Source organism: Phoca vitulina, unplaced genomic scaffold (genome assembly GCF_004348235.1).
Source record: "Phoca vitulina isolate PV1807 unplaced genomic scaffold, GSC_HSeal_1.0 scaffold32, whole genome shotgun sequence".
Taxonomy (NCBI): Eukaryota; Metazoa; Chordata; class Mammalia; order Carnivora; family Phocidae; genus Phoca; species Phoca vitulina.
In genome coordinates, this window is record NW_022589735.1 from 23,227,230 (window position 1) to 23,252,603 (window position 25,374).

General features: G+C 46.2%; 1 protein-coding gene across 2 annotated transcripts in view; it reads right to left on the minus strand.

Moving 5' to 3' along the window:
- The window catches only part of KCNN2 (potassium calcium-activated channel subfamily N member 2), a 481,118-nt gene that overhangs the window by 130,405 nt on the left and 325,339 nt on the right, over window positions 1–25,374 (minus strand). The window contains exons 3-5 of one of the 2 annotated variants that reach the window (XM_032425402.1): window positions 23,052–23,262; window positions 20,928–22,213; window positions 20,198–20,293 (exon numbers count right to left, since the gene is read on the minus strand). In XM_032425402.1, the coding sequence (XP_032281293.1) occupies window positions 20,198–20,293; window positions 20,928–22,213; window positions 23,052–23,073 (1,404 nt within the window). In that variant the 5' untranslated portion in view covers window positions 23,074–23,262. Of the gene's footprint in view, window positions 1–20,197; window positions 20,294–20,927; window positions 22,214–23,051; window positions 23,339–25,374 lie in introns of those variants that run through there. The other variant, XM_032425403.1, reaches the window with a different exon arrangement.

The window sequence follows — 25,374 nt, forward strand, 5'->3', positions numbered from 1 at the left end:
AAGGAAGGAAGGAAGGAAGGAAGGAAGGAAGGAAGGAAGGAAGGAAGAAAGAAAAGAAAAGAAAGAAAAGAAAAGAAAAAAGGTCTCTTCCTCTCTTTTAGAAATTCTAAAAAATATGTTCATTTTACATTGACAGTATCCCACCTCCTCCCATTGCCCAGCACTGCCCTAGCACTGTTAGGAAGAAAATATGGAAAGGACTAGGTCCTGCCTCACCCACACTTTGGTTCGATTCCACAGGAGCGATGGATAGTAGCATTCGATAGTACAGCCTGTGATGCACAAAGCCTGTGATGCAACTCGGGGGCACAAGGATATGTAAATGCCCTTGAGAGGTCACGTTCAGGTTCAGGCACACAGAACAACTCAAGGAGGCTTCCACACTCAATTATACAGAACGACAATAAACGCAAACATTGCTCCTTAAAGGAAGAGAATAAAGTGTCTGAAATAATCAGAGGCGGCTTCCCAGAGAAGGGCGGGGCGGGGGGGGGGTTGAGATGAGCTGAGAAAGTCCGAGGGCATTTTGTAAGGATCAGGAAGTCAAAGAGGACAACTGTAGTGGGAAACTCTGCGATCGGATCACCTTGCAGGGAACAGAGAGACTCAAAGAGAAGGGCTCTGCAGTCAAACACAAGTATTGGAAGCTGGGGGAGCTAGCCCATCACCTATCAGAGCATCCTGATTCCCACCCCCCTCCTAAAATGGTCAGGGCTTCATAAGCAGAGCACTGATGGAACTGGATAGATTCATTTTCACATTCTCTCAGCCAAATCTACAAAACTGGTCTCTTTAGATACAGCTACAAAGAACAGAAACAAATGCACAGCTATAATTTCAATCAATGCTACTGTCACCGGACGGGGTCCTTGGACCCAACAACTGAAGAAACGAGGCTGGACCCCAAATTTAAAGGCACAGGCAAGGCGTTATTGGGCCAACAGGTGCAGGTGAAGGGAGACACAGTCCTGACAAAGATGTCGGACTGGCTCCGCAACAATGGTCAGGGAACTTTCGTTTGAAAGGGACCTAGGTGGAAAAGGAGTGATGTCCAAGCATGCGGAGGGGCGGGGAATCCCAGGAAAGTGGGTGCATGCACAGGTGCAGTTGATAGAACAGGCTGCTTCATACTTGGCAGGTTGATTTGCATATTAAATCTCAACCTCTGGGCGTGTTTTTCAGCATTAAAATGAGGGCAGGGGAGCTGGTGAAAGGTCAGATTTGGCTGCCATCCTGTCCTTGGGTCAGTTTGAACAGATCTGGGCTTGCTCTTCGGTCCAGCCCGTGCTGCCCTCTGCAAGAAAAGTGATTGACAGCCAGGAGGCAGTGTCCCCCGTGGCTGTTCCCAAGGTCCCTGACTGTCTCAGTATCTAACTATCCTTTTACTCCTGTTAATATAGAGTTTTTAATTCAAAGTCAAGCCAAATTACAAATAGTGAAGGCTAAATTTTTTAGTGGTATAGAAACCATGATAGAAAAATGCCACTGCATAGAAAGAGCTTATGCTAAGAGCAGGCATGTTTATTAAACTGTTGTTAGTGTTCAATGGCCCTACCATCTCCTCTAAGACAGGTTATTTTGCCCACATGGTCAATTATCCTTCCGGTAGACTCAGAGGCTGAAGTAGCTATGGCTGTCCCATTGCAAAGGTGAGGACACAAGGACTGCTTAGGTGACTACTCTGGTTTACGGTCACCGAGATCACAGTAAGGTGTATGAACAGTTAAAAATGGATCACTTATGATAAGTCCCTGGGTTAGCAAACCAAGGCTTAGTACCTAACCTAACTGCAGTTTCAACATCCCCTCCCCCATGCAACCTTCAACCAGCCAAACCAGATTTTCCTGCTCAACACTAGGAGGTAATCCCTACCTAGGCCCCTTTCATTCCCCTTAGGAAGGAGACCTTGCCTAAAAAGCAATGCATTCCTTGTTAATTCCTTCTCTACCCTGAAAAACCTTCCATTTTATACAGCTCCTGGGAGCTCCCCTCGACTTGCTGGATGACATGCTGCCTGATTCGTCAATCGTTTAATAAAGCCAGTTAGATCTTCGGATTTACCTGGTTGAATTTTGTTTTTTAACAGAACCCTAGATGCAGGGACCTGGGGTTTGCTCCCTGGACTGCTCAGCCCTGGGGACGTACAGCCGAATCAGCCGAGACACCTGCCCTCTGGGGGCTGGCAGCGGAAGTAGGACTCAGAGCCTGATCCATGTTGCTCTATTAATGGCCCCCACCCCCTGGCCCCCCCCGGAAGGCCACATATTGGACCAGACACTTTGCCATCGTCCCACACTCTGACTGTCCCCATACCCGTCATGCAGTCCTAACGACGGTCGTGATTCATGATGGCAAACACAACAAAGACAATAATAATGCTACGGTCTGTGTGATTACTATGTGTCCAGCACTGCACAAAGCAGGGAATTAATCCCAGTATAATCCTTACAGTGATTTCACAAGATATACCCTCTTCTCCCCATTTGACAGAAGAGAAACTGAAGCTCAGAGCTGCTTATATGTCAAAGTCACTGGGAAGAAGTTAGGAGGACCTGGGTTCAAGTTGAGTTCCGTTTCACGCCAGGGCTCATGATCACTCTGTTCAACTTCAGGGCAGCCACAAAAAGGAGGAGGGCAGCTCCATCAACCTCACGAGGGGGTTGAGCAGGGAAGGCTACCTGGCAGAGAGGAGTCTTGGGGTGAATTTTCAAGCACCACCAGGATTTGGGCAAATAAAGGGGAAAAGGTATTCCAGGCACAGGGGCAAGGAATAGAGTGATACTTTCGGGAACTGCAAGCGATTCAACATTGTTGGAGCAGAAGGAGTATATTCAGCTGACAGGAACACGGCGCAGAGGGGCCGACGGGTAGATGGGGGCCAGGTCCCAAGAGCTGAGTTGTGAAGTATGTGCAGTAAAGATGTCACCCTGATGGCAACAGAGGGCCCTGGAACCTGATGTGACAGGCTCAGCTTTACGTCTGGGGAAGACATGCCTGCAGTGGGGAGGATGGACCACCAGAAAGAAGCGAGGGGGCCACGGGAAAGAAGCGGGGAGACTACTTTCATACGTGTTAAAAGCGATGAGGATAAAAACCAAGGTAGAAATTCCCGAAAGGGGTTTTACGTGTTCCTATGAGATGATTCTAATGTTTACAGTTTTCATGGATTGCATATGAACAACATATGCAATATTATACTCCAATCCATGATTTCATGGATATGATTACTTAAGATGAAGCTAAAGAAGGGAACTGATTTAAAGAAAAATACTGAATCGGGGCATCTGGGTGGCTCCGTTGGTTAAGCGTCCGGCTCTTGATTTCAGCTCAGGTCATGATCTCAGGTTGTGGGATCGAGCCCCTCATCTGGCTCCTCACTCAGTGGGGATCTGCTTGGGATTCTCTCTCTTTCCCTCTGCCCTTTGCCCCCACATCATGCACGCATGCTCTCTCCCTCTCAAAAAAATAAATCTTAAAAAAAAAGAAAAATACTGAATATAATAAGTACTACAGATATTAAAATATAAATACAATAACAATCTAATGTAGGATATAACATGATACTATTATTTTAATATATTTTATATAAATCATATATATTTTATATAACATTCCAAATACACTGTATAATATACAACATAATTATTGTGTTAGGTTTTACATAGTATAGTTCTATAATATATATTCTATTATTGTATATACAATATACTGTCACAGTGTAATACATAAGTATATATTGTACAAGCATCAATGTAAGGTATGTATATGTCATACACTGCATATTCTAGTACCACAATATAATATAAAATATGGTATATAATACAAATAATATAAATATAAAATAGTAATTAAACGTAAATAGAGTGGAGATTGTAGGAGGACCGGGGAGAAGTCAAAGTTCAGGAAACACAGAACTAAGGCATTTGAGAGAAAGTTACCAGAAAGCAGCCATAATGCAAAAGGCACTAAGGAGGAAACATCTTTAGGATCCTGTGACTCCACTGGGTCCGGGGAGGGGTGGAAGGCATGAGGAGGAGTCCGGTCCCTCCCTGGAGCCTGAGGAGGTCTGGGGAGCCCTTGCCAGGAAAGCAAATGTGGGGCAAGGAGGAGGCCTACGGGCAGCTGAGAGGGAAGATTATCTACAGGAAATAGAACTGTAATCATGAGGGAAGAGAAATAAGCAAATTAATCAATTATCCATTCCAGACCTAAAGAAAAATTCCAGAAATCCAGACCTAAAGAGAAAAACCAACATTCTTTACTGCTTCCCAACTTCATGTGTGATTTTTTTTTCCCTGGTAAAATACGGAGTTAGAGAACAGCCAACTCAACCCTTGCTTCCAAATAAGCAACAAATGGGCCTCCCTTCCCTGATTGAGGCCAGCCACACCCACAGTGTCTTGAGCCTGACCCCACCCCCAGCCCAGCTTCCCTGAGCCTAAGCTCTGGGCGCACCGAGGTGCAGACAGGACCAGCCTCCCATTACTGGCCTCCTCCAGGAGAGACCGTGAGCCCTGAGGTTCCTGCTCAGACTCCCCACGGAAGCAGTTCCAACTACAGCCATTCTACTCACACAGGAGGATCTAAGTCTAATTCCAGAGGACCATTTCACCTCAGTCCCAGAAGTGCGAGATCCCACAGGGAGCCTGAGGACTTGGGTCCCAGCAGAAGACCTTCCTCGATAGAAATCACACTTGCCAGGTTGTGAGCAGGTCTGCCTGAACCTCTGCTCACCACATCCCTTAATCCCTTAATAAGCCTAAAATCAGAGCAAAGACTAAAATAGCTTTTTTTTTTTTTAAGTAGGCTCCACATCCACTGTGGAGCCCCACGTGGGGCTTGAACTCACAATGCTGCGCTGAGATTAAGAGTTGGATGCTCAACTGACTGAGCCACCCAAGCGCCCCTCAAATAGCTTCTGATGTCAAGGCAGAAGAAACACTGTGGCACGTACCACTCCCTGCCTTCATTGACCATCCCGTTCTCCAACTCAAGGATTGGCCAACTGTCCGTAAAGGACCACAGTAAATATTTTTGACTTTGCAGGTCATACCGTCTCTGTTGCAACAGCTCGACTCTGCTGCTGTAGCGAAAGCAGCCATATACAATTTGTAAGCAAATGGGATGGGTGTGTTCCAATAAAACTTTGTTTATAAGAACAGGCAGGTTAGATTTGCCCAGGAGGCCACATTTGGCCCATGGGCTATTGTTCGCCAACCCCCTGTCCTCACTAAGCAAGGATTTGCCTTCTCTGCCCAGATTCTCCCTTACCAGAACCTGGTTCGGCCGCCTTGAAATACATTACCTTCCCGCATCTCCACTGGGAGACCCTCCAAAACTCTGGGTTCCATGTCCCTGCCCTGGCTACGGTCTTTTCTTAATAATAGTCGTGATGGAAGAATAGTAGTAGATGGAGTTTACATTTCCTGAATGGCTGTTTACGATGTGTCAGTATCACCCCAGGTTCTTCATAAACCCTGTCTCATTGAATCCTCAAAACCTCCTAATGAGATAGGTCTAAGTATCATCTTCATTTTACAGACACAGAAACTAAGGCTGAGAGGGGGACAGTTTTCTCTCCGTGGTCATGCAGGGTGAGGCCGCGTTGTACCTCCCATCTCCCTGGATGCAGAGGCAGAGCTCTTAACCATTCCCCGGGGCTGCTTCCCGGGAGCGCATGTGGCTGTCCAGACAGAAGGTGTCTGTCAACAGCCACTCCTACCCTTTCCTCTGGGGGGGCTCATCTCTGTGTTGCCACCTGCACCCCTATAGGACAGTGACAACTCCCCCCCCCCCCAAATAGCACCTTTCCCTCCAGGCAGTGCCTCTTCTACTTTTCACAAAGTTGTTTTTTTTTTTTTTTTTTTAAGATTTTATTTATTCATTTGACAGAGAGAGCACAAGCAGGGGGAGCAGCAGAGGGAGAGGGAGAAGCAGACTCCCCGCGGAGCAGGGAGCCCGATGCGGGGCTCGATCCCAGGACCCTGGATCATGACCTGGAATGTTCTGTTTGTACGCCTGTATATTGCATATGCCTGTATGTCCTCCCTCCAACAGCAGGGACGCCTCCAAGGGTATCAGAGATCAGCATGTATCCGCGACTCGTCCCTGAGGACCCGAGTCGGCTAGGGAATCCTGCTTGCTTGCCATGGCTGGAAATCTCAAAACACAGCATGTGTTCCCCCAGAATATTCCCAAATGGAAACAAGGCTAGGGGAGCGGAGAGGAATGGGTAATGTAAACACACCCAGCTGGGGCTTCAGAGATTGCTGGGTAGGGAAGGCTGCTCCTCTGAAGAAGGGATCCAACAGGCAAATTTAAAACAAAGTCAATGAGATGATTCTAAAATCCTGCTCTTCTTATCTTCTCGGTAAAGAGGGACACATTTGTAGCGCTTCATTGGAATGCCTCCCATCGTGATTAAGAAAAAGAGGATTAAGATCATCATTGACTGCTCTGACCCCATGGAAATGGACAGGTCATCACTACACCACTACAGGACAGAGGAGATGAGCAAATTACTAAAAATTCACACTCCAGCCTGGGAATGCAGCTAGAGCACACATGATGGGGGTCTCTGAGCTCATCGGCTCCATCCCACCGGCCTCCCAAGCCTCTCCCTTTGCAATTACTGAATGTGTTCCCATGTGGCAATGCATCCTAATGCAGGTCTTGAAAATGAGCCTTCATCCCACCCTGCCTCCCAGTGAGCATCTCCCTGTGCCTACGTGCGCGCCCGCACAATGGTGGCGAGAAGACCTTTTCCTGCAGGGAAAGGTTTGCCACACATTTGCCACTGACCGTGCTGTGTGGTCTCCCCACAGGATGTTCTGACACGGGCTGGAGGGGCCGCACGTCCGCTCTCCCTCTGTGGCCAGTTACATAAAGCTGCAATGAGCCGGACTCGGATAAATTATTTTGAAAGAGCTGCCAGTGAAGCATTCGGTATACAGAGCACCGGACTAAGCAACACCATGAACGTGACAGTGAGGGGGCTGGATCTTTGTCCCCCAATGCAAGGGACACCCAAGGGATGCATCCGAGGTATAAAGCAGAACCCAGCCAAAGCACAGCTGACAGGCAGGTGTGGTTGTCACAAGGATAAAGAAGAGTATGTAAAATAGATACGCTGAAGAAAAAAAAAAAAGAATACAGAAGATGGAACCTTTCTAAAATGATATAAGAAATCTAATCTAAGAGCCCGTCAATCAGTGAGTTCCAAATCAAGAAAAATTTTTAAAAGTAGTTTTCAGGGGGCGCCTGGGTGGCTCAGTCGTTAAGCGTCTGCCTTCGGCTCAGGTCATGATCCCAGGGTCCTGGGATCGAGTCCCACATCGGGCTCCCTGCTCTGCGGGAAGCCTGCTTCTCCCTCTCCCACTCCCCCTGCTTGTGTTCCTGCTCTCGCTATCTCTCTCTCTGTCAAATAAATAAATAAAATCTTAAAAAAAAAAAAAAAAAAAAGTAGTTTTCAGGGACGCCTGGGTGGCTCAGTCAGTTAAGCATCTGCCTTTGGCTCAGGTCATGATCCCAGGGTCCTGGGATTGAGTCCTGCATCGGGCTCCTTGCTCAGCGAGGAGCCTGCTTCTCCCTCTGCCCCTCCCCCTGCTTGTGCTCCTCTCTCTCTCTCTCTGAAAAAGAAATAAATAAAATCTTTTAAAAGTAGTTTTCATCCCTAAATGCAAGTGCTATGGTTTCCTCTGCCCCCCCCCCAAAAAAGCCAAGCAATTAGAGATTTCTCTTTGTATCACTACTGCTTAATTTGTGAAAGTCTGGCCAAATGCACTTTCATTAAGTATTCTTTTTGATACTGACAAATGAGAACAAATAGTGAAGTTCTGGACTGAAATACTAATGAGAAAGAAGTCGAAGGTCTGTTCAAAGTATTTTTCAACAGCAGCTTTAATGTTTGAAACATCAGCCACAGGTTGAAGCAGTGAGCTTAAAGCTTTCAACTAACAGCGTATTTAGCTAAATAAATGTATCTCAAGCTATTCGCACTTCCAGAGACAGATAGCAACTCATGCTCTTTGACATAAGAACTTTTCCCCCAATCATGGGAAGATTTACCAATATGAAAATGAACCTAGCAAGTTTCTAAAAGCCAAAACTTTTAGCCTTAAAATTGCATAGCTAGGTCCACAGAAACTAGGTTTTCAGTCAAAAGCTTTGCTTGGGTATGTGTCTAGAAGTAGAAGATCTGCCTTTGAAAAAGCATGAGGTGACTATTATAAACCCCACGGCCATCACTTTTATATGCATGCCACTTCAATAACACTCAGCCTGATTATTATTTTTCAATATTTTAAATAATCCCTGACCTTAAGAATAAATCCAATACTCTATAGAAAGAAAGCAGATTAGTGGTTGCCCAGGCAGGGAGTGGGATTGGCTGCAAATGGGCACAAGGGATCTTTTCTGATGATGTTTGGATGACTTCAAATTTACCAAAAGTCATTGAATTATACACTTAAAACAGGTGAATTTTATGTTATGTAAATTGTACACTAATAAAGCTGTTAAAATAAAAAGTGTTCTCAAAAAAAAAAAAAAAAGAATAAATCCAATACTAAGACACAATTTCCCTTAGCCACTTAGCAAAAAATTAAACAGCATAAGAATTAGTACCCATGTATTTATGAACCCTCATGACAGTACACTCTACTGTCAGAAAAGGACTACCCAAGGTCAAAACCATGAAAAACACATGATAGTTGATTCAGTATGTTTGTGTCACAACTAATATGCAACTACTACACAGAACTTCCTTGGAAGACGAAAGCTTCCAGAAGGAAAGAAGTCTACCTCTGTGACCATACAAATCTCAATAGCCAGATGACTTGGAAACAACTCCATCTTAACACCTACTGGATAAAACCACTACAGAGAAACACAGTATTGGGCAAATACGCTCAGAATATTCCAGAAAGCAAAGGACAAATTACTGCTGTAGGATACCGGCTGTCAAAACTCATCAACAACAGTTCGGTTCAATGTTTATCAAGTCTGAACCCCAATGTGTTTCATAGATTCAAAAAGCCAAGCCCAAAGTTCACCCATCAGTAACACATTGTCAAAAAGAGAGACTAGCATAATACAGACTCGACTAATGACTATTTGATGTGGAACAGGAGAGAAGATGCAAGCTCTCTGAGAAAAAGTCAATCCAATCACTGTACCAAGAATATTTTGAGATGTTACTTGTCATATTTACACACACAAATTCTCCATCCCTTCAGACCACTGTTCTCCAAGCACAGAGGTAGGGAGTGGTGATGTACTAAACCAAACTCTTGCTAGAGACAAATCCAGTACAGAAAAGAACAAGGACTTTTGATTTGCCTATCCTGTAGCCCTACAGTGAAGAGGGACAGAAATTCTGCCAATTACAGTCCTTTACACACACACACACACACACACACACACGCGCGCGCGCACGTGCGCGCACGCGCAGGGATGCTTGCCTTTGGCTGTTTACTACCTCGTTTCCTTTCAGCAGTGGGTTAATACCAGAACTTTCCATTATCCAAATGATTCCCTTTGCTTACTTTTCAGAGCACCTCACTTAACTCTTTTAAGTCACCAGGGTCCTAATTAGTGATGAGGAGATGCCATCAGCTACGACCTGGATGCGTGAAGGAGTCCTGGCTCACAAACAGCCTTATGTTCAGCATGAAGCCACACAGACTGCAGGTTTATGGGCGAAATGGCTGTTCCGGTAAAAACCATTAGCCATAACGTTATAGTCCTTTAACACTTCACAGACCTGAAACCTAACAGCCAAAATGCACACTTACCTTCTCAGAGAGCCAACCTGCCCAGAGGGAACATGTAAAGTAACTAAGTTGAAAAAAAAAAAAAAAATGCTGGCTGCCTTCAGTACATATCATAACTTCTATTTAAAAAAAATGAACACACACACACACATTGTAGATAGTTAAACTAATGAACACCATTCAAATGCCCACTTTTATTTTTTCTGTTCCCATTCATAAGACTTGTTTAAAACAAAAAGAAAAAAAAGAGAAATTATCCCTGTTTTCTAAAGCCCAAGAGAGGTTAGGCTCCTATTCCTTCCCTTCACCCCAACAAACTCCAAAATAGCTAACAGTAACAAGCATCTGACACCTCCATTGCCCTCACCACACACCAGCTAGGGTTCCGAGTGCTCTCTCTCTCTCTATATATATATATAAATAAAATGTCACATAATCCTCCCAACAAACCAACGAGAGACATACTCTAGATTCCCCATTTTAGAGACGAGGATACTGAAGCGCAGAGAGATGAAGTAAACTCGCCCAAGGTCACACAGCTAATTAGTGGCAGAGCTGGGTGTGAGCCCAGACTCAACGGCTCCAGAGGTAAGTGCACAAAACCATGAGGCTACACCGCAGAACAAATAGTAAACAACCCAAAGCAGCGTCTGACGGCTCTGCTCAGCGGGGAAGTTCACAGAGAAAAATTTCACAAATTATGATTTTTTACAGCTTCCTATAATAATAATAAAAAAAGACTGGGAACATCTGGGGACAAAGTTACCTGCCAAGGGCGCCTGGGTGGCTCAGTTGGTTAAGCAACTGCCTTCGGCTCAGGTCATGATCCTGGAGTCCCGGGATCGAGCCCCACATCGGGCTCCCTGCTCAGTGGGAAGCCTGCTTCTCCCTCTGACTCTCCGCCTCTCATGCTCTCTCTCTATCACTCTCTCTCTCAATAAATAAATAAAAATCTTTAAAAAAATTAAAAAATAAAAATTAAAAAGTTACCTGTCGTTACCAGCACTCACACTGTCCCTACACCAACGTTAATTGTTAAACAGGGATACCCTTTTACAAACCTGGTGAGCCAGTAATTTAGAAACCAAGATCATGGGGACATAGGAAGACAAGGCCAATGACAAAGAAGCAAATCCCCAGACTCACGAGGTAGTACAGTCATCAAAATACTAACCAGTAAATGTGACCGAGAGGCTCCAGAAAACAGCACTTTAAAAATGAAAGGACTGCTATAAACTTTGCGGGGGGACAATTTAAAAAACTGCCAATTGTCTTAAATAATATCCTTGACCTCAGTAACTTCTCTCTTAGCAATTTTTCCCTAAGAAATCATCAGAGGGGCTCACAAAAGCTCATCTGCAACAGTACTCATTATAGAAATGATTTTAGGGGCACCTGGCTGGCTCAGTAGGGGGAGCGTGTGACTCTTGATCTCAGGGTTGTAAGTTTGAGCCCCATGCTGGCTGTAGAGACTAGTTAAAAATAAAATCTTTTTAAAAAATGATTTTAAATAGGTTTTTTCTACTTTTCAAGTGTCTAAAATAAGGGAAAGGATTAAATTGATTACAGCCATAGGACGGGGAGAAAAAAATTGGATCTATTAAGAATGTTTCATGGCGGGCACCTGGGTGGCTCAGTCGGTTAAGTGTCTGCCTTTGGCTCAGGTCATGTTCTCAGGGTCCTGGGATCGAGCCCCGCATCGGGCTCCCTGCTCAGCAGGGAGTCTGCTTCTCCCTCTGCCCCTGCCCCCTGCTCGTGCTCTCTCTCTCTCACAAAAATAAATAAATAAAATCTTAAAAAAAAAAAAAAAGAACATGTAACGGCATGGGGAAATCAACAGAAAAATCACATGAAAAGAATTCCAAATTTCTTTTTACAGATATAGCATTACAGATATATAACATATATATATAAACACACACCATCTACTTTGTGTAAATACACTAGAACAAAATAATAATTACTCTAGGTGGTGAGACCACACTGACATTCTTTCTCGTGTTTTCTAGGTTTTCCAATTTTCTAATATGAATAGTTATCAGTTGTATAATCTGGAAAGGAAAAGGAAATTTTTAAGAGGAAAGGCATTTGGTCACGAAGCCTACGTCACAACGCTTAAAATAATAAGCCCATCCCTCTTTTTTCCTTCTTGGATATTGTTAACAGACGGGGAGATCACAAGATTACAGTTCTCACGGAATACGGGGATTCAGCGAGGGATATGACAGTCCTCGTGACATTCTGGTAGAGGAACGTGGGCTGCCTGATAGTCAGGGTTCACAGAGTTGTCATTACTTGAAAGGCGGTACCAAATATCATGAATGAGCAGATGTCTCACAGCAAAAAAGGCCCTACTTCTGAGCTCTGACCGTGGTTCATGAACTCTTGCCTTGCACACAGGTTCCCAAGGTCCATTTCTCACACTCACGGCTTAGCCAGGAGCCCGGAAGCAGCGTCAACGTGTCGATGGCAGGTGTATGCCAACCAGGTAGGGCCAATAATACTGTCCATGTTTCTGGAACAGAATTTAGCGCTACTTTGGGTCTTGCCAATGGAGCAACTCTATAATGAGTCCATACACAGCGTTTTCCAAAGCGAAACAAGTGTTTGTCAAGTAAACACTGGGATTATGATTCAAATAACTCTGACAGGCTGAAACCCGGGTCTGAAACCAAGATGCTAGAGAAGAGGGTCCATAAAAGTGAAGCCATACACTAGGTTCCATAACAATTTTACAAGTCTTACTTGGCAGTGGTTCGCGTGAAGCGATGACCATTGTAGACCAATAACGATGGGTATCACATAGCATCTGTGAGAAAGGGAGGCAAGAATCCCATCTGAAAGTCCTGGGTACCTTTCTAACTTTCTAATTTGAAAAGGGAACTCAGCAAAACAGAGTTAAGGACAGAAGAATACGATCAGGGAACATTGTAAGTCTGATCAGGAACATTCAAAGAAACTGGGACTATTTAATTAGGAGGGCATTTAAGGGGGACTAACCAACGTTTAAATGTTTGCTCTGTGATTCTGCGAAGGGGGGATCAATTTATTCTGCTATACTGGAAACTGCAGTCTGTCTTCTGTCTCTATCACTCCACTGAAACTGTGTGTCAAGGTCAGCAATGACCTTCAATTTGTCAAATCCGAAAGGCACTTCTCCACCCCATTTTAACGGGCTTCACAGCGTGTGATACATAGCACCCCCCACCCCAACATTGCCATCTCCATGGCAGGGACAATTCATCCCAACTCTTTTTGCTATTCCTCCTTTACACGACCTATAGATGTCCCAGGTTGATCAACTCTTGACCTTCTTATCTTTCTTCTCACTCAATGACTTCATCAATTCCCATGGCTTTAAACAGCCTCTATGCTGATGGCGCCCATTTAAATTTCCATTATAGACTTTTCCTCTGAACCCTAGCTTCCCCTGTATAATCAGAAGCCTTTCAAATGTATTCTGCCAATACAAACCCCTGTCTCCACCTCCTCACCCTTCACTGTGGGTCTTCCCCTCTTGGTACCATATACTCAGTTGCTCTGACCAGAACCCTTGGATCCGTCTCTGCGACATCCCTTGACCTCACCTGTCACATCCCATCCAGTGCTAGGAAGCCCCCACTCTACCTCCAACATGGGTCTCAAGTCAGACTTCTCTGCATCTCCACCGCTATTACCCCAGCCAAATGAGCATCACCTCTCACTATTAATTGGCTGGTCAAGAACTTTTTGGTCATCTCCTGGCCAGTCTCCTCAGAACATCTCCTCAGAACATCAGAACAAAAGGTCCACCCAAACAGTATGTTGGATCGACTCTCCATGCTTTAAATAAACTCTTTATTGACTTCCCCACCCTGTGCTTTGCAAAGGAAAAAAAAAATCCCCAAATCCTTATCATGGTCTCAAGACCTCTCAATATCAGAATCCTACCTCCTCTCTCACTCCACCCAGGACCATTCTCTTGTTCTCCCCCTGGCTTGGGCCACACTGGTTTGCTCTCATTTGTTTAAATGCAGGAAACTCCTTTTGGTCACGAGGCCTTAGCACAAATTGTTTCCACAGACTCTGAGAATTGCTGACAATGTCTTTTCTTGTAGGTCTCAGTTTCAAAGTCAAATCCTTGGAGAACACTCCCCCCGAGGACCCGGTCGGATGTGTAACCACCCCTCCTTACCTCCAAGTATTTTTGATCTCAGCCCTTTCTATCCCTTCATGACACTGATCACAACTTCCCAGGACTGTGTTTCTTAACGTCTGCCTCTCTCCTGAACCCTGCGTCCTATGTTGCAAGAGGCAAGGGACCTTCCTGTCTTCTTCTCCATCGTCTCTGCAAAGCTCAAAACCTTTTAACATGTTGAGCGTGGAAGGAATAAAACCAGGCTTTACCTCAACCTAAAGAAAATCCTCCTAAAAGTAAGAGTTGTCTGGCCTTGGAACAGACAGCCTTGGACGGGCAAACTGCCTGCCAGTCGTGGGAAGAGGGTTCAAGCAAGAAAGTGGGTGACCACTTTTATCTATGACATAAAGGGATTTCCCAGGCTGGGTGGGATACTGGGCCAGATCATTCCCTCCACGCACTTTCTAGTTTCATAAATAGCATTCGTAAGGAGTTTCAGGGTAAAATTAGACTCCCAAAGTAGCAGACATCCTATTATTTTTTCTTGTGCGGAAATTCATTCTCAAGTAGCCCCACAAAACCACTTTATAACCTGGCCAGAAGTAACTTCCTGAGGTTAAATCAGTGTAGGCTCCCTCCGTACGCCCCACCAGATGTGGTTTGGGACAATGACAGCCCATTTCCACAGTGCACAAAACATGGCCCAGAAACACGCTGGCAGACCAAGGAAACCCATTTGCGGTAAACCTAAAGTTGCACTCTTCCACTCATTTGTGATGCTGCTCTGTAAACACACCAGGATATCACTTTATTTAGCGTCACATCCATTAATAATGCAGAGATCTTCACACGGGCAGGCAGGGAAAATTAGTCCTGAGTGATTTCGTTACTACAGTGTCGACACGAAGTCAAAGGGACTGAGAGTCCCATTACAACCGATGCAGAAGCCACTGGCCACAGAGGTATCAGCCCTGGAGCTAACCAACAAGGCAATTCAGGCAAACTTCCCACATCCCCATCATTTGGAGTCTCACAGTTAACCTGCAATTCTCATCTATCTCGCTGACGAGAGCAGAGACCTAAAGACCAACGGAAGATAGCCTCCTTCTACTTTTGCAGCTTCCTCCATCTCTAAATTTTTTTAAGTAAAAAAATTAAAGTGTGGCAACTATTTGCCTCTGGTGGCCTCCTTCCAGGGACTGTTAAATTTGTTGGCAGATCAGATAAGGCATCCCCAGAGATCACACGTTGTTGCAAATAAGCCTATGAGGCCATGAGTTTGTCCTTAAATTTTTTCTCCAAAAAATTTTTTTCAGGCAAATCAACTTTTTAGACTTCAAAAATCCAAAGATGTTTAAAATTCCTTTTTTATAATATCCAGTGTTAACAATGCTGTGGAGGAATAATGTGTGGGGATGCGGGGAATGAAAACTCTTCTGGAAGGGCTGGTGGGCAATGGGCCTTCCCTTTTGAAACACAAATGCCCTTGGATTCAGTGATCTGACCGCTGGATATTTACCATATGCGTGTACTCTAATGAGCAGTTTAAAATGAGTATACAAGAACGTTCATTTGTAGTACTGTTTATAATAGCAAAAACCTAGAACAGTCGAAATGCCTGTGAGTGAACCGCAGTACATCCATAAAATAGGATCACATGCAGGTGCTAAAAGAGAATGAGACAGGTCTCTATGTGCTGAGGAGGCAAAACCTCTCAGATATATCATGGAATAAAAGCCAGGTTTCTCTGTATCTAAACACATCTAAAGATGCAATTCTGAAAACTGTAGAGTATACGAGAGACTTCAAAATGGTTGCCCCTCAGAAACAGGTCGGAGAGGTTAGAGAAGGTGACTATCACGTTTCTTTGAAACTCTTCCGTACTGTTTATTCTGACTATGTGTGCTATTATTCTATTCATAAGAATAGCTAGATGCCATATTATCTGCATGGCCTGGAAGCATCTACTTGCTCTCTGTAGGAGTGGGAAAGGGAGCATTCTTTCCCAAGCTCCACAAGGCAAACCAGAGTCCACTAAGTGGGTGCCTCACCACTCCTCTCTAAACAGAGCCTTCAGGCGTTGCTAAGGCCCTTGCCCTCACTCACTCCTTCTTCCTTTGTGCGGCCTAGATGCATGAGTAAAGAGAAAGTTTAATTTCTGTTCTTCAAGTTTTAGATCGATGTCCTCCATCACTGAAAAGCTAAGTTGAAAGAGAAGGAATTATCCTATTGCAAAAGATACCAAAGAACAACCAGTGTTTCCTCTGATGCTATGTATTACATAATTATATTATTCCCAAGACAAAATTAAAAAAAAATGTGTTTAACTTTAAAGTATGTACCAGACATTCTTCCAAATCCCATGAGAACAAGGCAGATCAAGGTCCAAGGGGTTTTCTTTCCTGATTTAGAATTTTGTATTTGTCTCTCTCAAAATACTACACAACTATGTCAACTAAAATTGCTTCCACATGAGAAATTCAAGTAGACTGAAGTTGAAAAGATAGAAGTGAAATCTAGATTCAAATTTTCTGATGTTGAAGATCTTAAAGGGTATTTGAACTCGACTGTGTACTTGCTCCATCCAAGACATACTCCCAATCCCACAGAGAAGGAGGAGAGGTAAAAAGGAAAGTGACAGGACATAATGCCTTTGTTTTTCCTATTATTTGACCTGAGACATGAGAAGGAAAAGTCACTTATTTAGTATCAAGTGACGTTTCCATATCATATAAAAACAATCTCTAGAGTGCTTTTGCTTTGTCGGAAGACCGTGATACATAGGCATTTACTGAAGTTTATTTCTTTACTCATCATTCATTCGTGGATGAGATTTTTTTGTTGTTGTTTATTTTTGTTTTTGTTGCTTTGGCTTTACTGATGGATATAGAAAATAAAGCCAAATGTCTACTGGAAAAAAAGTCTAACATCTACTGAGCTGAAAAACCGCTCCCACTAAATCCGATTTTGTATAAGCATTCTGACAAGCAGACACACAAAGTGACTTCATTTTTGGTTGGGGGGCGGGGCATTCAAGTAATTAGTGAAATGTACAGACTAAGACCTGGTGCACTGAGCTGTCTGTGGTACTGAAAAAGGACACCAAGGCTGCAATGTACTGAGCTCTGTTCTTTCAAAGCCTCCTCATCGCACTATTTTAGTTCAGGCACTTCCGACCATGACTCACCTGAACCGTCTTATTTTGCCAGTGTGTATAAACATTTTATAAAAGGTCACACTGACTTGCTTTCCAAGGTTCTCCATGGAAATGTCAGGGCCTCCCCAAGCTTCGTTAAGCCATTCCAGTGGACAAAGAGCCAGAACCTTGGCTAGGACACTTTGCCTGAACGCGGTAAGAAATCCTACCATGGACCAAAAAGCCACACTCAGCTAGCTCTCGCTACCCAATCACCACGTTGGTATGCGAAACAGAAAAAGAAAAACTGTCATTTTAGACAACATGCTACATCCAAACACAGGCTCTGATTGGCAACAGAGTTCTTCCACTCAAAGCTACTCAGTATGTTTGGAATTGTTAACAGTAAACTGAGAAGTGCCTTCTTGCTTAAAACTTATGAAAGAAATACACCTACAGCAGTAACATCAATAAGTAAAAAAAGGGGGACCACAGTGCATCTTTTTCCATATATAGATACATATGCCTGTGCACTTAGTTTCACTGAGCTTCAAGGTCAACTATTTTGCCAATATGGCTGAGTCGAATATCTGGACAAGTTAGTAAGTGTTTTTCTGGTGCCTGACTTCTAGCTCAGGGTCCTCAAGTTTATTTGGTCCTCTTCCACTTTATATTTTTGTAAAAGCATCTCAGATAAGCATTTGGAGCTTCAGCTTGAGAAAGAAATCCCCCTTAGATAAAACACTGAGTGAAAAAGCTACAACCAAAACAAATGAATGATACTACCCAAGCATCAATTTTGAAATTTAAGTGTGGATGGTTTAACAGAAGCTATGTATCATGTAAAATAAACCCAGTTTTAAAAAATCTAACATTCTGGGATATTTATATTGCCCCAACAGTAAAGAAATTCATGGTGCTTACAAGTTTTAGGGGAACAACACATGTCCTTATTTTTGTCACCAACCCTATACATCTTCTAATCAATAGATCCATGCATTTGTGCCACAGAAATAGTCCTCAAAATGAGCCAGCAAGTGGAATTCCAAGTGTGAAAAATCTGGAAAAATTTGAGTTCCTGTATTTTTATTAGTTTCTAGAAGTTTCAAGAGTTCTAACATGGTATCAAAAAAATTTTAATAATACATAACATTTGGCTACTCCTCACAAACTCCTATAAGTTATCTCAAAAAACCTCCCAATAATTCTTAAAAAGTCAGTGTTTTCAGGAAGACGCTTTGCTCTCGATGGGAATACCGTCCAATGTCTCCCCAACGAATGCTTGTTTAGCTGTGCGCTTTTCAGAAGGACCGAACGGCGGTATGAAAGCTAATGCTCAATAAAAACACCAGCAAGTTCTCTCTCCAGCTGAATAAGGAAAACCACTCCAGTCACCAAGCCAAAAAAAAAGTTGTTTTAAGTTACTTGATTTTTAAAAATACCTAAGAAGATTTTACAGCAACCTTTTAAATTTAACCTATTCGTCAACCAAACTTGTAGAGAGAAACCACAGGCCAAAAAAAAAAAAAAAAGTGCTCATGTTTCGGGGCCTCTGGCAAGTAACAGAGCACAGTAGGAAGCTATCTGGACTAGAAGCTGGAGGACAGGGCCTGGTCACACTCTGCCCTGTTTAGCTGTGCCATCTGGCAAGCTACTCACCTCTTCTGACTTTGGGTTCCCTGTCTGTAAACTGAGTCAAAGGACCATTCATTCTATTTTGTTCCTCCCAGCTCTAAGTGTCTGCTCTTGAAGTCAAAGTGAGAAGATGCACTCGTTATGGGTAAGCCACATTTTAGCATCACTTACGAATGTTTGAAAGAATCTCAGAAGCCCAGGATCACAAGCCCCGAATTAAAATGGACCTTCCTGTAAATTATTAAGAAGTTAGAGTTCTAGTGTGTGTTCGCCTTGTTTCACCAAGGCAGTTTGATTACTTACCTCTAAATAGTCTCACTCTTTCTAATTCTCATTCGCTAACTTTCTCCCTTTGGAAGGACACCGTTCAAAGTCTTTGCAAATGTGAAAGTAAGATGAAGTCATTCTCCCTGCTCCTTTGGGGTTGTGCTTACCCAACAGTTAAAATTGGTTTCTTCCATATTTGGTCTGTACTTGCTAATGACTAACCTCAAACTGATTTAACGTAATTAATATTAAATTATTTAAATGGCAAGTTCTATATGATGTTTTAAATTTAAAGGCAACTCCTAACGGGAAGCACCCTAAACTGAAGGGTTTAAGAGTTCCAACAAATATCCAACAACAGCTCCAAAAAAAAAGCAGAAAATACGTATTAGTGTAAATTCTAAACTGGAAAATCCCAACCTTACTTCATTTTTGAAAACTCTAGTTATTTTAACTCACAAACCTTAATAATCCTTTGACTGAAGGCTACAGCAAAGTAAACAACTCCAAAGACTACCCATGAATTTTATACGAGTATTCTGAAATTGTTAGTAATACCCAAATCCAACAATAGAGTTCCTGGCTGCATTTAAACAAAACATTTCCTAACAAGACTGCTCACAAGGGCAGTGGCCTTTGCTCTTAAATGACTTTTTTTTAAAGGGCAACGTAATGATTGTAGCTAAAAATCTACCAAACCACCACATACACAGAATTTGTATTCTAACCTTAGGATGGATTTTTTGTTTGTTTGTTTGATTAATGTCCGGGGATATAGAAAGAGTCTGAGTTTTTCTCATGTCTCATTTACGTATCTTAGCTAGGAATATCATGAACCTATTTTCTTCTCTAAGCTACATTATAGAAGATGATACACAGAGATGGACACTATCTTCCATAATGACGCACCCAGGGAGAATAGGTGTATCAAACAAGAATTTGCCTTTACCCTATAGATGAAGGCTAGTACCTAATTGGCCTTAAGGAAAACAAATGCAGGGGCTGATTTAGAGAAGTAGATCTACCTGAAGAAGAGAGGGGGAAATCTTAAGGGTTTAACAAATACAGCCCAGCCTGTTTACATGCTGCACTGTTTTGTTTTGAACTTCTTGAAAGAACAGGTTAGGTGCTAAGGCAAGACTACAGCGTGTGTCTTCTGTAACCTCAAGCAAGGACAGGAGGGTTTGGGGAAAAAAAGCTGCCTTGCGCTTCTCCAAGCCGGCGGCAGCAGCGCTTTGGGTCATTCATAAATAGCAGAATCTAAGTTACCTGTATTTCCCTGGCGTGGTACACGATGATCAGCCCGAGCAGGATGATTGTGGAGAGACTGATAAGGCATTTCAGAGCTAAGGAATACAGTGACGCCTGCAACACAGTCAGACAGAAGCACTTTTAAAAAACCAGTACTTTTAACCACCTTCCAGGGCCCCCCCACCCCCACCCCGGGATGGGGGTCAGTCAGCTCCCAGCCAGCGCATGTGAACTCCCAGGAGGAGGAGGAGGAGGAGAGCACCTGTCTTGGCTCTGTGATCTGTCAGATCACTTGGCCTCAAAGGGAAGTGAGAGGGGAGCAGGTCAGGCGGATGGCCAGGCAGCGGGTCCGCGCCATCACAGACTCAAGCGCAGATCCCGGCTCTGCAAACCCAGAGGGAGTTATTCCTGAGTTTAAGCGCTTTGGGTTGAAAGGGGCCTCCTAAATCCCGAGCACCTGGAAAGCAACAGAGCATGCTTTCCCCCACTGACTCCTGGAACCATTTATTTAATGTGCCCAAAGGCGCTGGGCACTCACTGCCTCCAGAACTTCGGCTCCCTCTCTAGAGTTGCCTCGAGGCTTAGGGGTGCGCGTCTGAGCCGTGCTCGCTGTCCCGGCGGGCACCTGCGACCGTCCCGGGGAGGCTCGGAGCTGGCAGGCAGGGAGTTCCCCCCGGGGCCCATCCCAACCACCCGGCGTCCGGTCCCCGCGGCCCCGGAAGGCTGGGCAAGCGGTTCGAGCGCCTACCTTGTCGTAGGCGCCCCACGACAGCTCGGTCTCGATGACCATGACCACGATGCCGAACATGCCGAAGATGAGCGCGTAGTCGCTGAGCCGCTTGCGCTTCTCGAACAGGGCGCGCCGGTGGCCCAGCTTGTAGCCGATGTTCTGGTTCTTCTTTTTGCTAGACTTGGTGCCACTGTTGTTGCCATGCCCGCCGCTGCCGCCGCCGCCTCCAGCGCTGCCGCCCGCTCCGTAGAGCGCCAGGTTATTGGAGTTGTTGTGCTCCGGCTTCGACACCACGATCTCCGGGGCTGAGGACGAAGCGGCGGCGGCGGCGGCGGCGGCGGCTGCAGACGGGGAGGACGCGCCGCCACCTCCTCCGACGGACGCGGGCGGCTGTAAGGGCTGCGCCTCCGAGTCCATCTCGTGCAGGTTCCGGCGGGACGCGCTCAAGTTGCTGAGCGGCCGCATGACGCCCCCGTTGTACCTGCAGCTGCTCATGGCTATTTCGGTGAAGGGGTTGCTCTCGCGGCGCGCCTGGGGCTGGTGGTGCTGGTGGTGCGCCGGGGGCGGGTGGTGGTGGTGGTGGTGGTGCGAGAGCGGGGGCCCGGAGCCCAGGCTGCCGAGGCTGCCCGTGGGGCTGGCGGCGGGCTGCAGGCTGTGGCACTGGTGGTACTGGGAGGCGGACGCCGGCTGCTGCGTGTACTGCTGCCGGAGCGCACTGGCATGGCTGGACGGCGTCAGCTCGCTCACATTGAGCTGGCTGCCCCGGCGCGACGAGCAGCAGCAGCAGCACGACGAGCCCGACAGCGGCGAGGAGGCGCGGGTCCGGAAGGCGCCGCCGGGCGAGGAGGTGCGGAGCAGCAGGGACAGGTTATCCCCCGCCCCCGCCCCCGCCGCCGGGACACCGGAGGAGGCGCAGCTGTTGCACCGGAGGCATGGGCTGCTGCCGCCGCTGCCCGGCGGCTGGTGCGCGAGGTGCGGCTGGTGCTGAGGCTGCGGGACGGACGCGAAGGGCGCGCACGCCTTGTCCTGGCTCTGTTGCTGCTGCTGGCAATGCAGGTGTGAGGAGCGCGGCGGCGGCGGCGGCTGTTCTGAGAAGAAGCCGCGCTGGAACTGCAATGGGGTTTCCATGTCAGGGCTGTTAAAGCTGCAGGGAGACCAGGCGGTGGTGCACCCTGCGCAATGCGTTATGGTCGGGAGCGGGGACTCCTGCCGCTGGTGCGAGGAAGGGCCCATGCCGGCTCCGGTAGAATCGAGGCGGCGAGTCCGATTGGTTGGGCGCACCAAAACAATGGGCATGACATCACCTGCGGGGACCGAGACTGAGTTTGCGGCGCGCGCGGCTGAGGGGAACGTGTGTGTGTGAGCGAGAGAGATGGGGAGGAGGGAATCTGCAGGATGAGAACCCTGGGGTGCGCAGGCCAGGGCAGGGGGAGGGCACCTGCTGATTGGGAGCGCCGGTGAGCACCACCGGGGATGGGGAGCCCCCAGGCAGTGCAGCCGGGCTGCAGGGGGGAGGAGAGAAGAAAGGGGCGTCCCTCCCTCCCTCGCCGCCGTCCCCCTAGCTAGTGCCGGACGCGCAGTCTGGATCACCTGCGCCCGGCACTGCAGCACGTTGGGCCACCCCAGCCGTGGGTCAGGCGCGGGGACAGTGCGGAACCCCTGCCACTTGCCCGCCCGCGCGCACGCCTCGTAGGGCTGCACAACAGCAGCCCCCTCGGCGCACGCCCACCTCTCCCTAATCGTCCCGCGGAGAGTGGGCCGCCGGCTGCCCGCCAAAGAACTGCGGGGGCACCGGCTTTGGGGAGAAAAAGTTTGGCGACTGGCTACGCCAGTGCAGCAGGGCTTGGGGAGAACCCCAGGGCCTGAGCCCCGGTTTGGTCGCCGCGAGTTCAGGGCGGGCCCCGCGCCCGGATCATCCCCAGTCGCTCGGCTCCGGCGCCCGGGAGTCGAGATTGGCTGCGCCGCGCTCCGGCCCGAGTGCGCTGCGGCGCGGGGAGGGTTAACCGCCTCGGCACCCGGGCCCGGGGAGGGTGGGGGCGGGGCCGGAGGAGGGGATCCCCACCGTCCGCGGGAGGAGCCCGCGCGGGCTTCCCGGGTCCCCCTGGCGGGGGCGGAGGGCTTTCCCAGCTACCGCCCGCTCACATTTGCGCCTCCTGCGGAACATGAGGGGCTGGCGCCCCCGGCCGCCAGGTCCCCGGGCTCCGGGTCTCGGGCGCTCAGGCCCTCCGGCCGCCCCAGTGGGTAGGTCCGCGGGCTTCTCCGGCGGTGGAGGGCCGGCTTGCTCGAGGGTCTGGGGTCTGCTCAACGACCGCCGGCCACCAGCGCCGCCTCTGTTCCTCTTCCTCCTCCCCACCTGCAAAGCACAGACACAAAGCAAAGGCGGGTCACAGATGCGCAAACCCCGAGCCTCTCCTCGGCCGAGCCCCGACTGCGGCGGCGGGTGGGAGAGGGGCCTGGCGCTGGCCGAGTCGCGTCCTTCGTTACAGCCTGGCTGGGAAATTATTCATAACGAAAACCCCGGCTGAGTGTCCACTCCGGGGCCAGTGCTGGAGTTTTGCTAGGGTCAGGTATAATTATTTACTTTCTAATAAACCAATAAAAACTGCATTTTGTGTCTCACGAATTTCCTGCAATGTGTTCTTCTCTTAGGGGATATACCAACACAAAGCGGTAGGGGACCCTTTTCGAGGATTGTTACTGCTCTCTCTTAAGTGCTTCTCCTTCGTATTTCTTTGTACATTGAAATTCCAGTCTCCCCGAAAAGGACATGGAAGGAACTAGCCAGCTGAATATCTGTTTCCATTGTAAATCGTAATCTGAATGCATGATTTTTATGATCGAGATTATAATGACTTAGACCAAGAAATTAGAGCGTAAACAGATCACCCTCATTAGGTAATTGGAATTCTCAGCTGGATCCAATTTCTTGATACTCTACTCGGCAGCTGCCCTAAAGTTGCTTACCAGGTACCTTGTCCTAAGAGTGTGTGTGTGTGCGTTTTCAATACCATGGAATGAATAATTCATTTTAGGCTATCTTTTGGACGTGGGTTAAACAATTTTAATTTTTTGTACGTGCAAGTAAACAGATCCAGAAGAAAAAAAAAAGGACAGGGTTGCTTTTAGGCCCATAGCCCTCCACCTAAGATAATGAGTACTCTCAGAAATTTTATTTTTCAATAGTCTTGGTCAAGACTAGAATTTGAATATGGAGTGGAGCCAGCATCTTATGTTTATACGCTGTCCTGATTTTTGGCAATTCAATAAAACTTGTTTAGAATTATGAAGCTCACTGAATCACTGGGGTAGCTGAGTAGATAATGCAAGAATTGCGAGGTGAGCATGGCCATTAAAAACAATTCTAATGTGCTGAGTTTGAAATTACAACGAAAGCTTCCAAATTAAGTTATTCACCTGGGGTGAAACAAAATTCAACTCAGGCACAAAAATCATACATTTATTTTCACTATATAACACATTCTGTAGGCTTCTGCTAGTCTCTCTATGCAGCTGAATTGAATGAAAAGTTTGATTCCTCTTTAAAATTAAAGTCAAGAAGTGTTACCATGGGAAATTAATACTTTCCTTAGCCTTTCATAAATTTAGATGAAAGATGACATAGATGCCTCCCCAAATATCACAATTGTTGCCAGCATCCAGTTAGATATAAGGTTCTGGAATGACTAAAACACCATAAGTAATGGCTACATTCTGTGTATCAAACTGACTTTCTCAAATAGCAAGTTCAAGACTTCAAATAGAGGTTGCATAAACAAAATAACAGGGACAAAATGTTGTATCTTTTGCCCTGTATATCTCTGTGCCTTGGTCCGGGATTACGTGCAGTACCATTAATCATGTAGAAACAAAGAATGTTTACTAAGATTTATGACAATGATGTATGGAGTTCCCATTGCTCACAAAGGGGACTCAGGGGAGAATGGGATGCACAGAGTAAGAAAGAAATGGAGATTTGACCCACAGCATGAGGAATTGTCAGAATACCAAAACTCATTTAAAAAAAAAAAAACTCATGAGGGGCGCCTGGGTGGCTCAGTCGTTAAGCGTCTGCCTTTGGGTCAGGTCATGATCTCAGGGTCCTGGGATCGAGCTCAGCAGGAAGCCTGCTTCTCCCTCTCCCACTCCCCCTGCTTGTGTTCCCTCTCTCGCTGTATCTCTCTCTGACAAATAAATAAATAAAATCTTAAAAACATAATAATAATAAAGTTTAAAAACTCATGAAATAATAATGTGAAATTCTCTGTGACTGGAGAGAGAGAAGTCAATCAGATGTATATCATCTTTCTGTTTTAAGGAATCATCACACCGCCCCCCCAAAAAGATCACCTTGCTAATAAATGTCTGTGTTTGGAGAGTATGATAATCCTCTATCAGTATGATGAAAAACCACAAGATGCCCCCCAACAACGTCACATTTCATTTTTCATCTGTGTCCTCATAACTT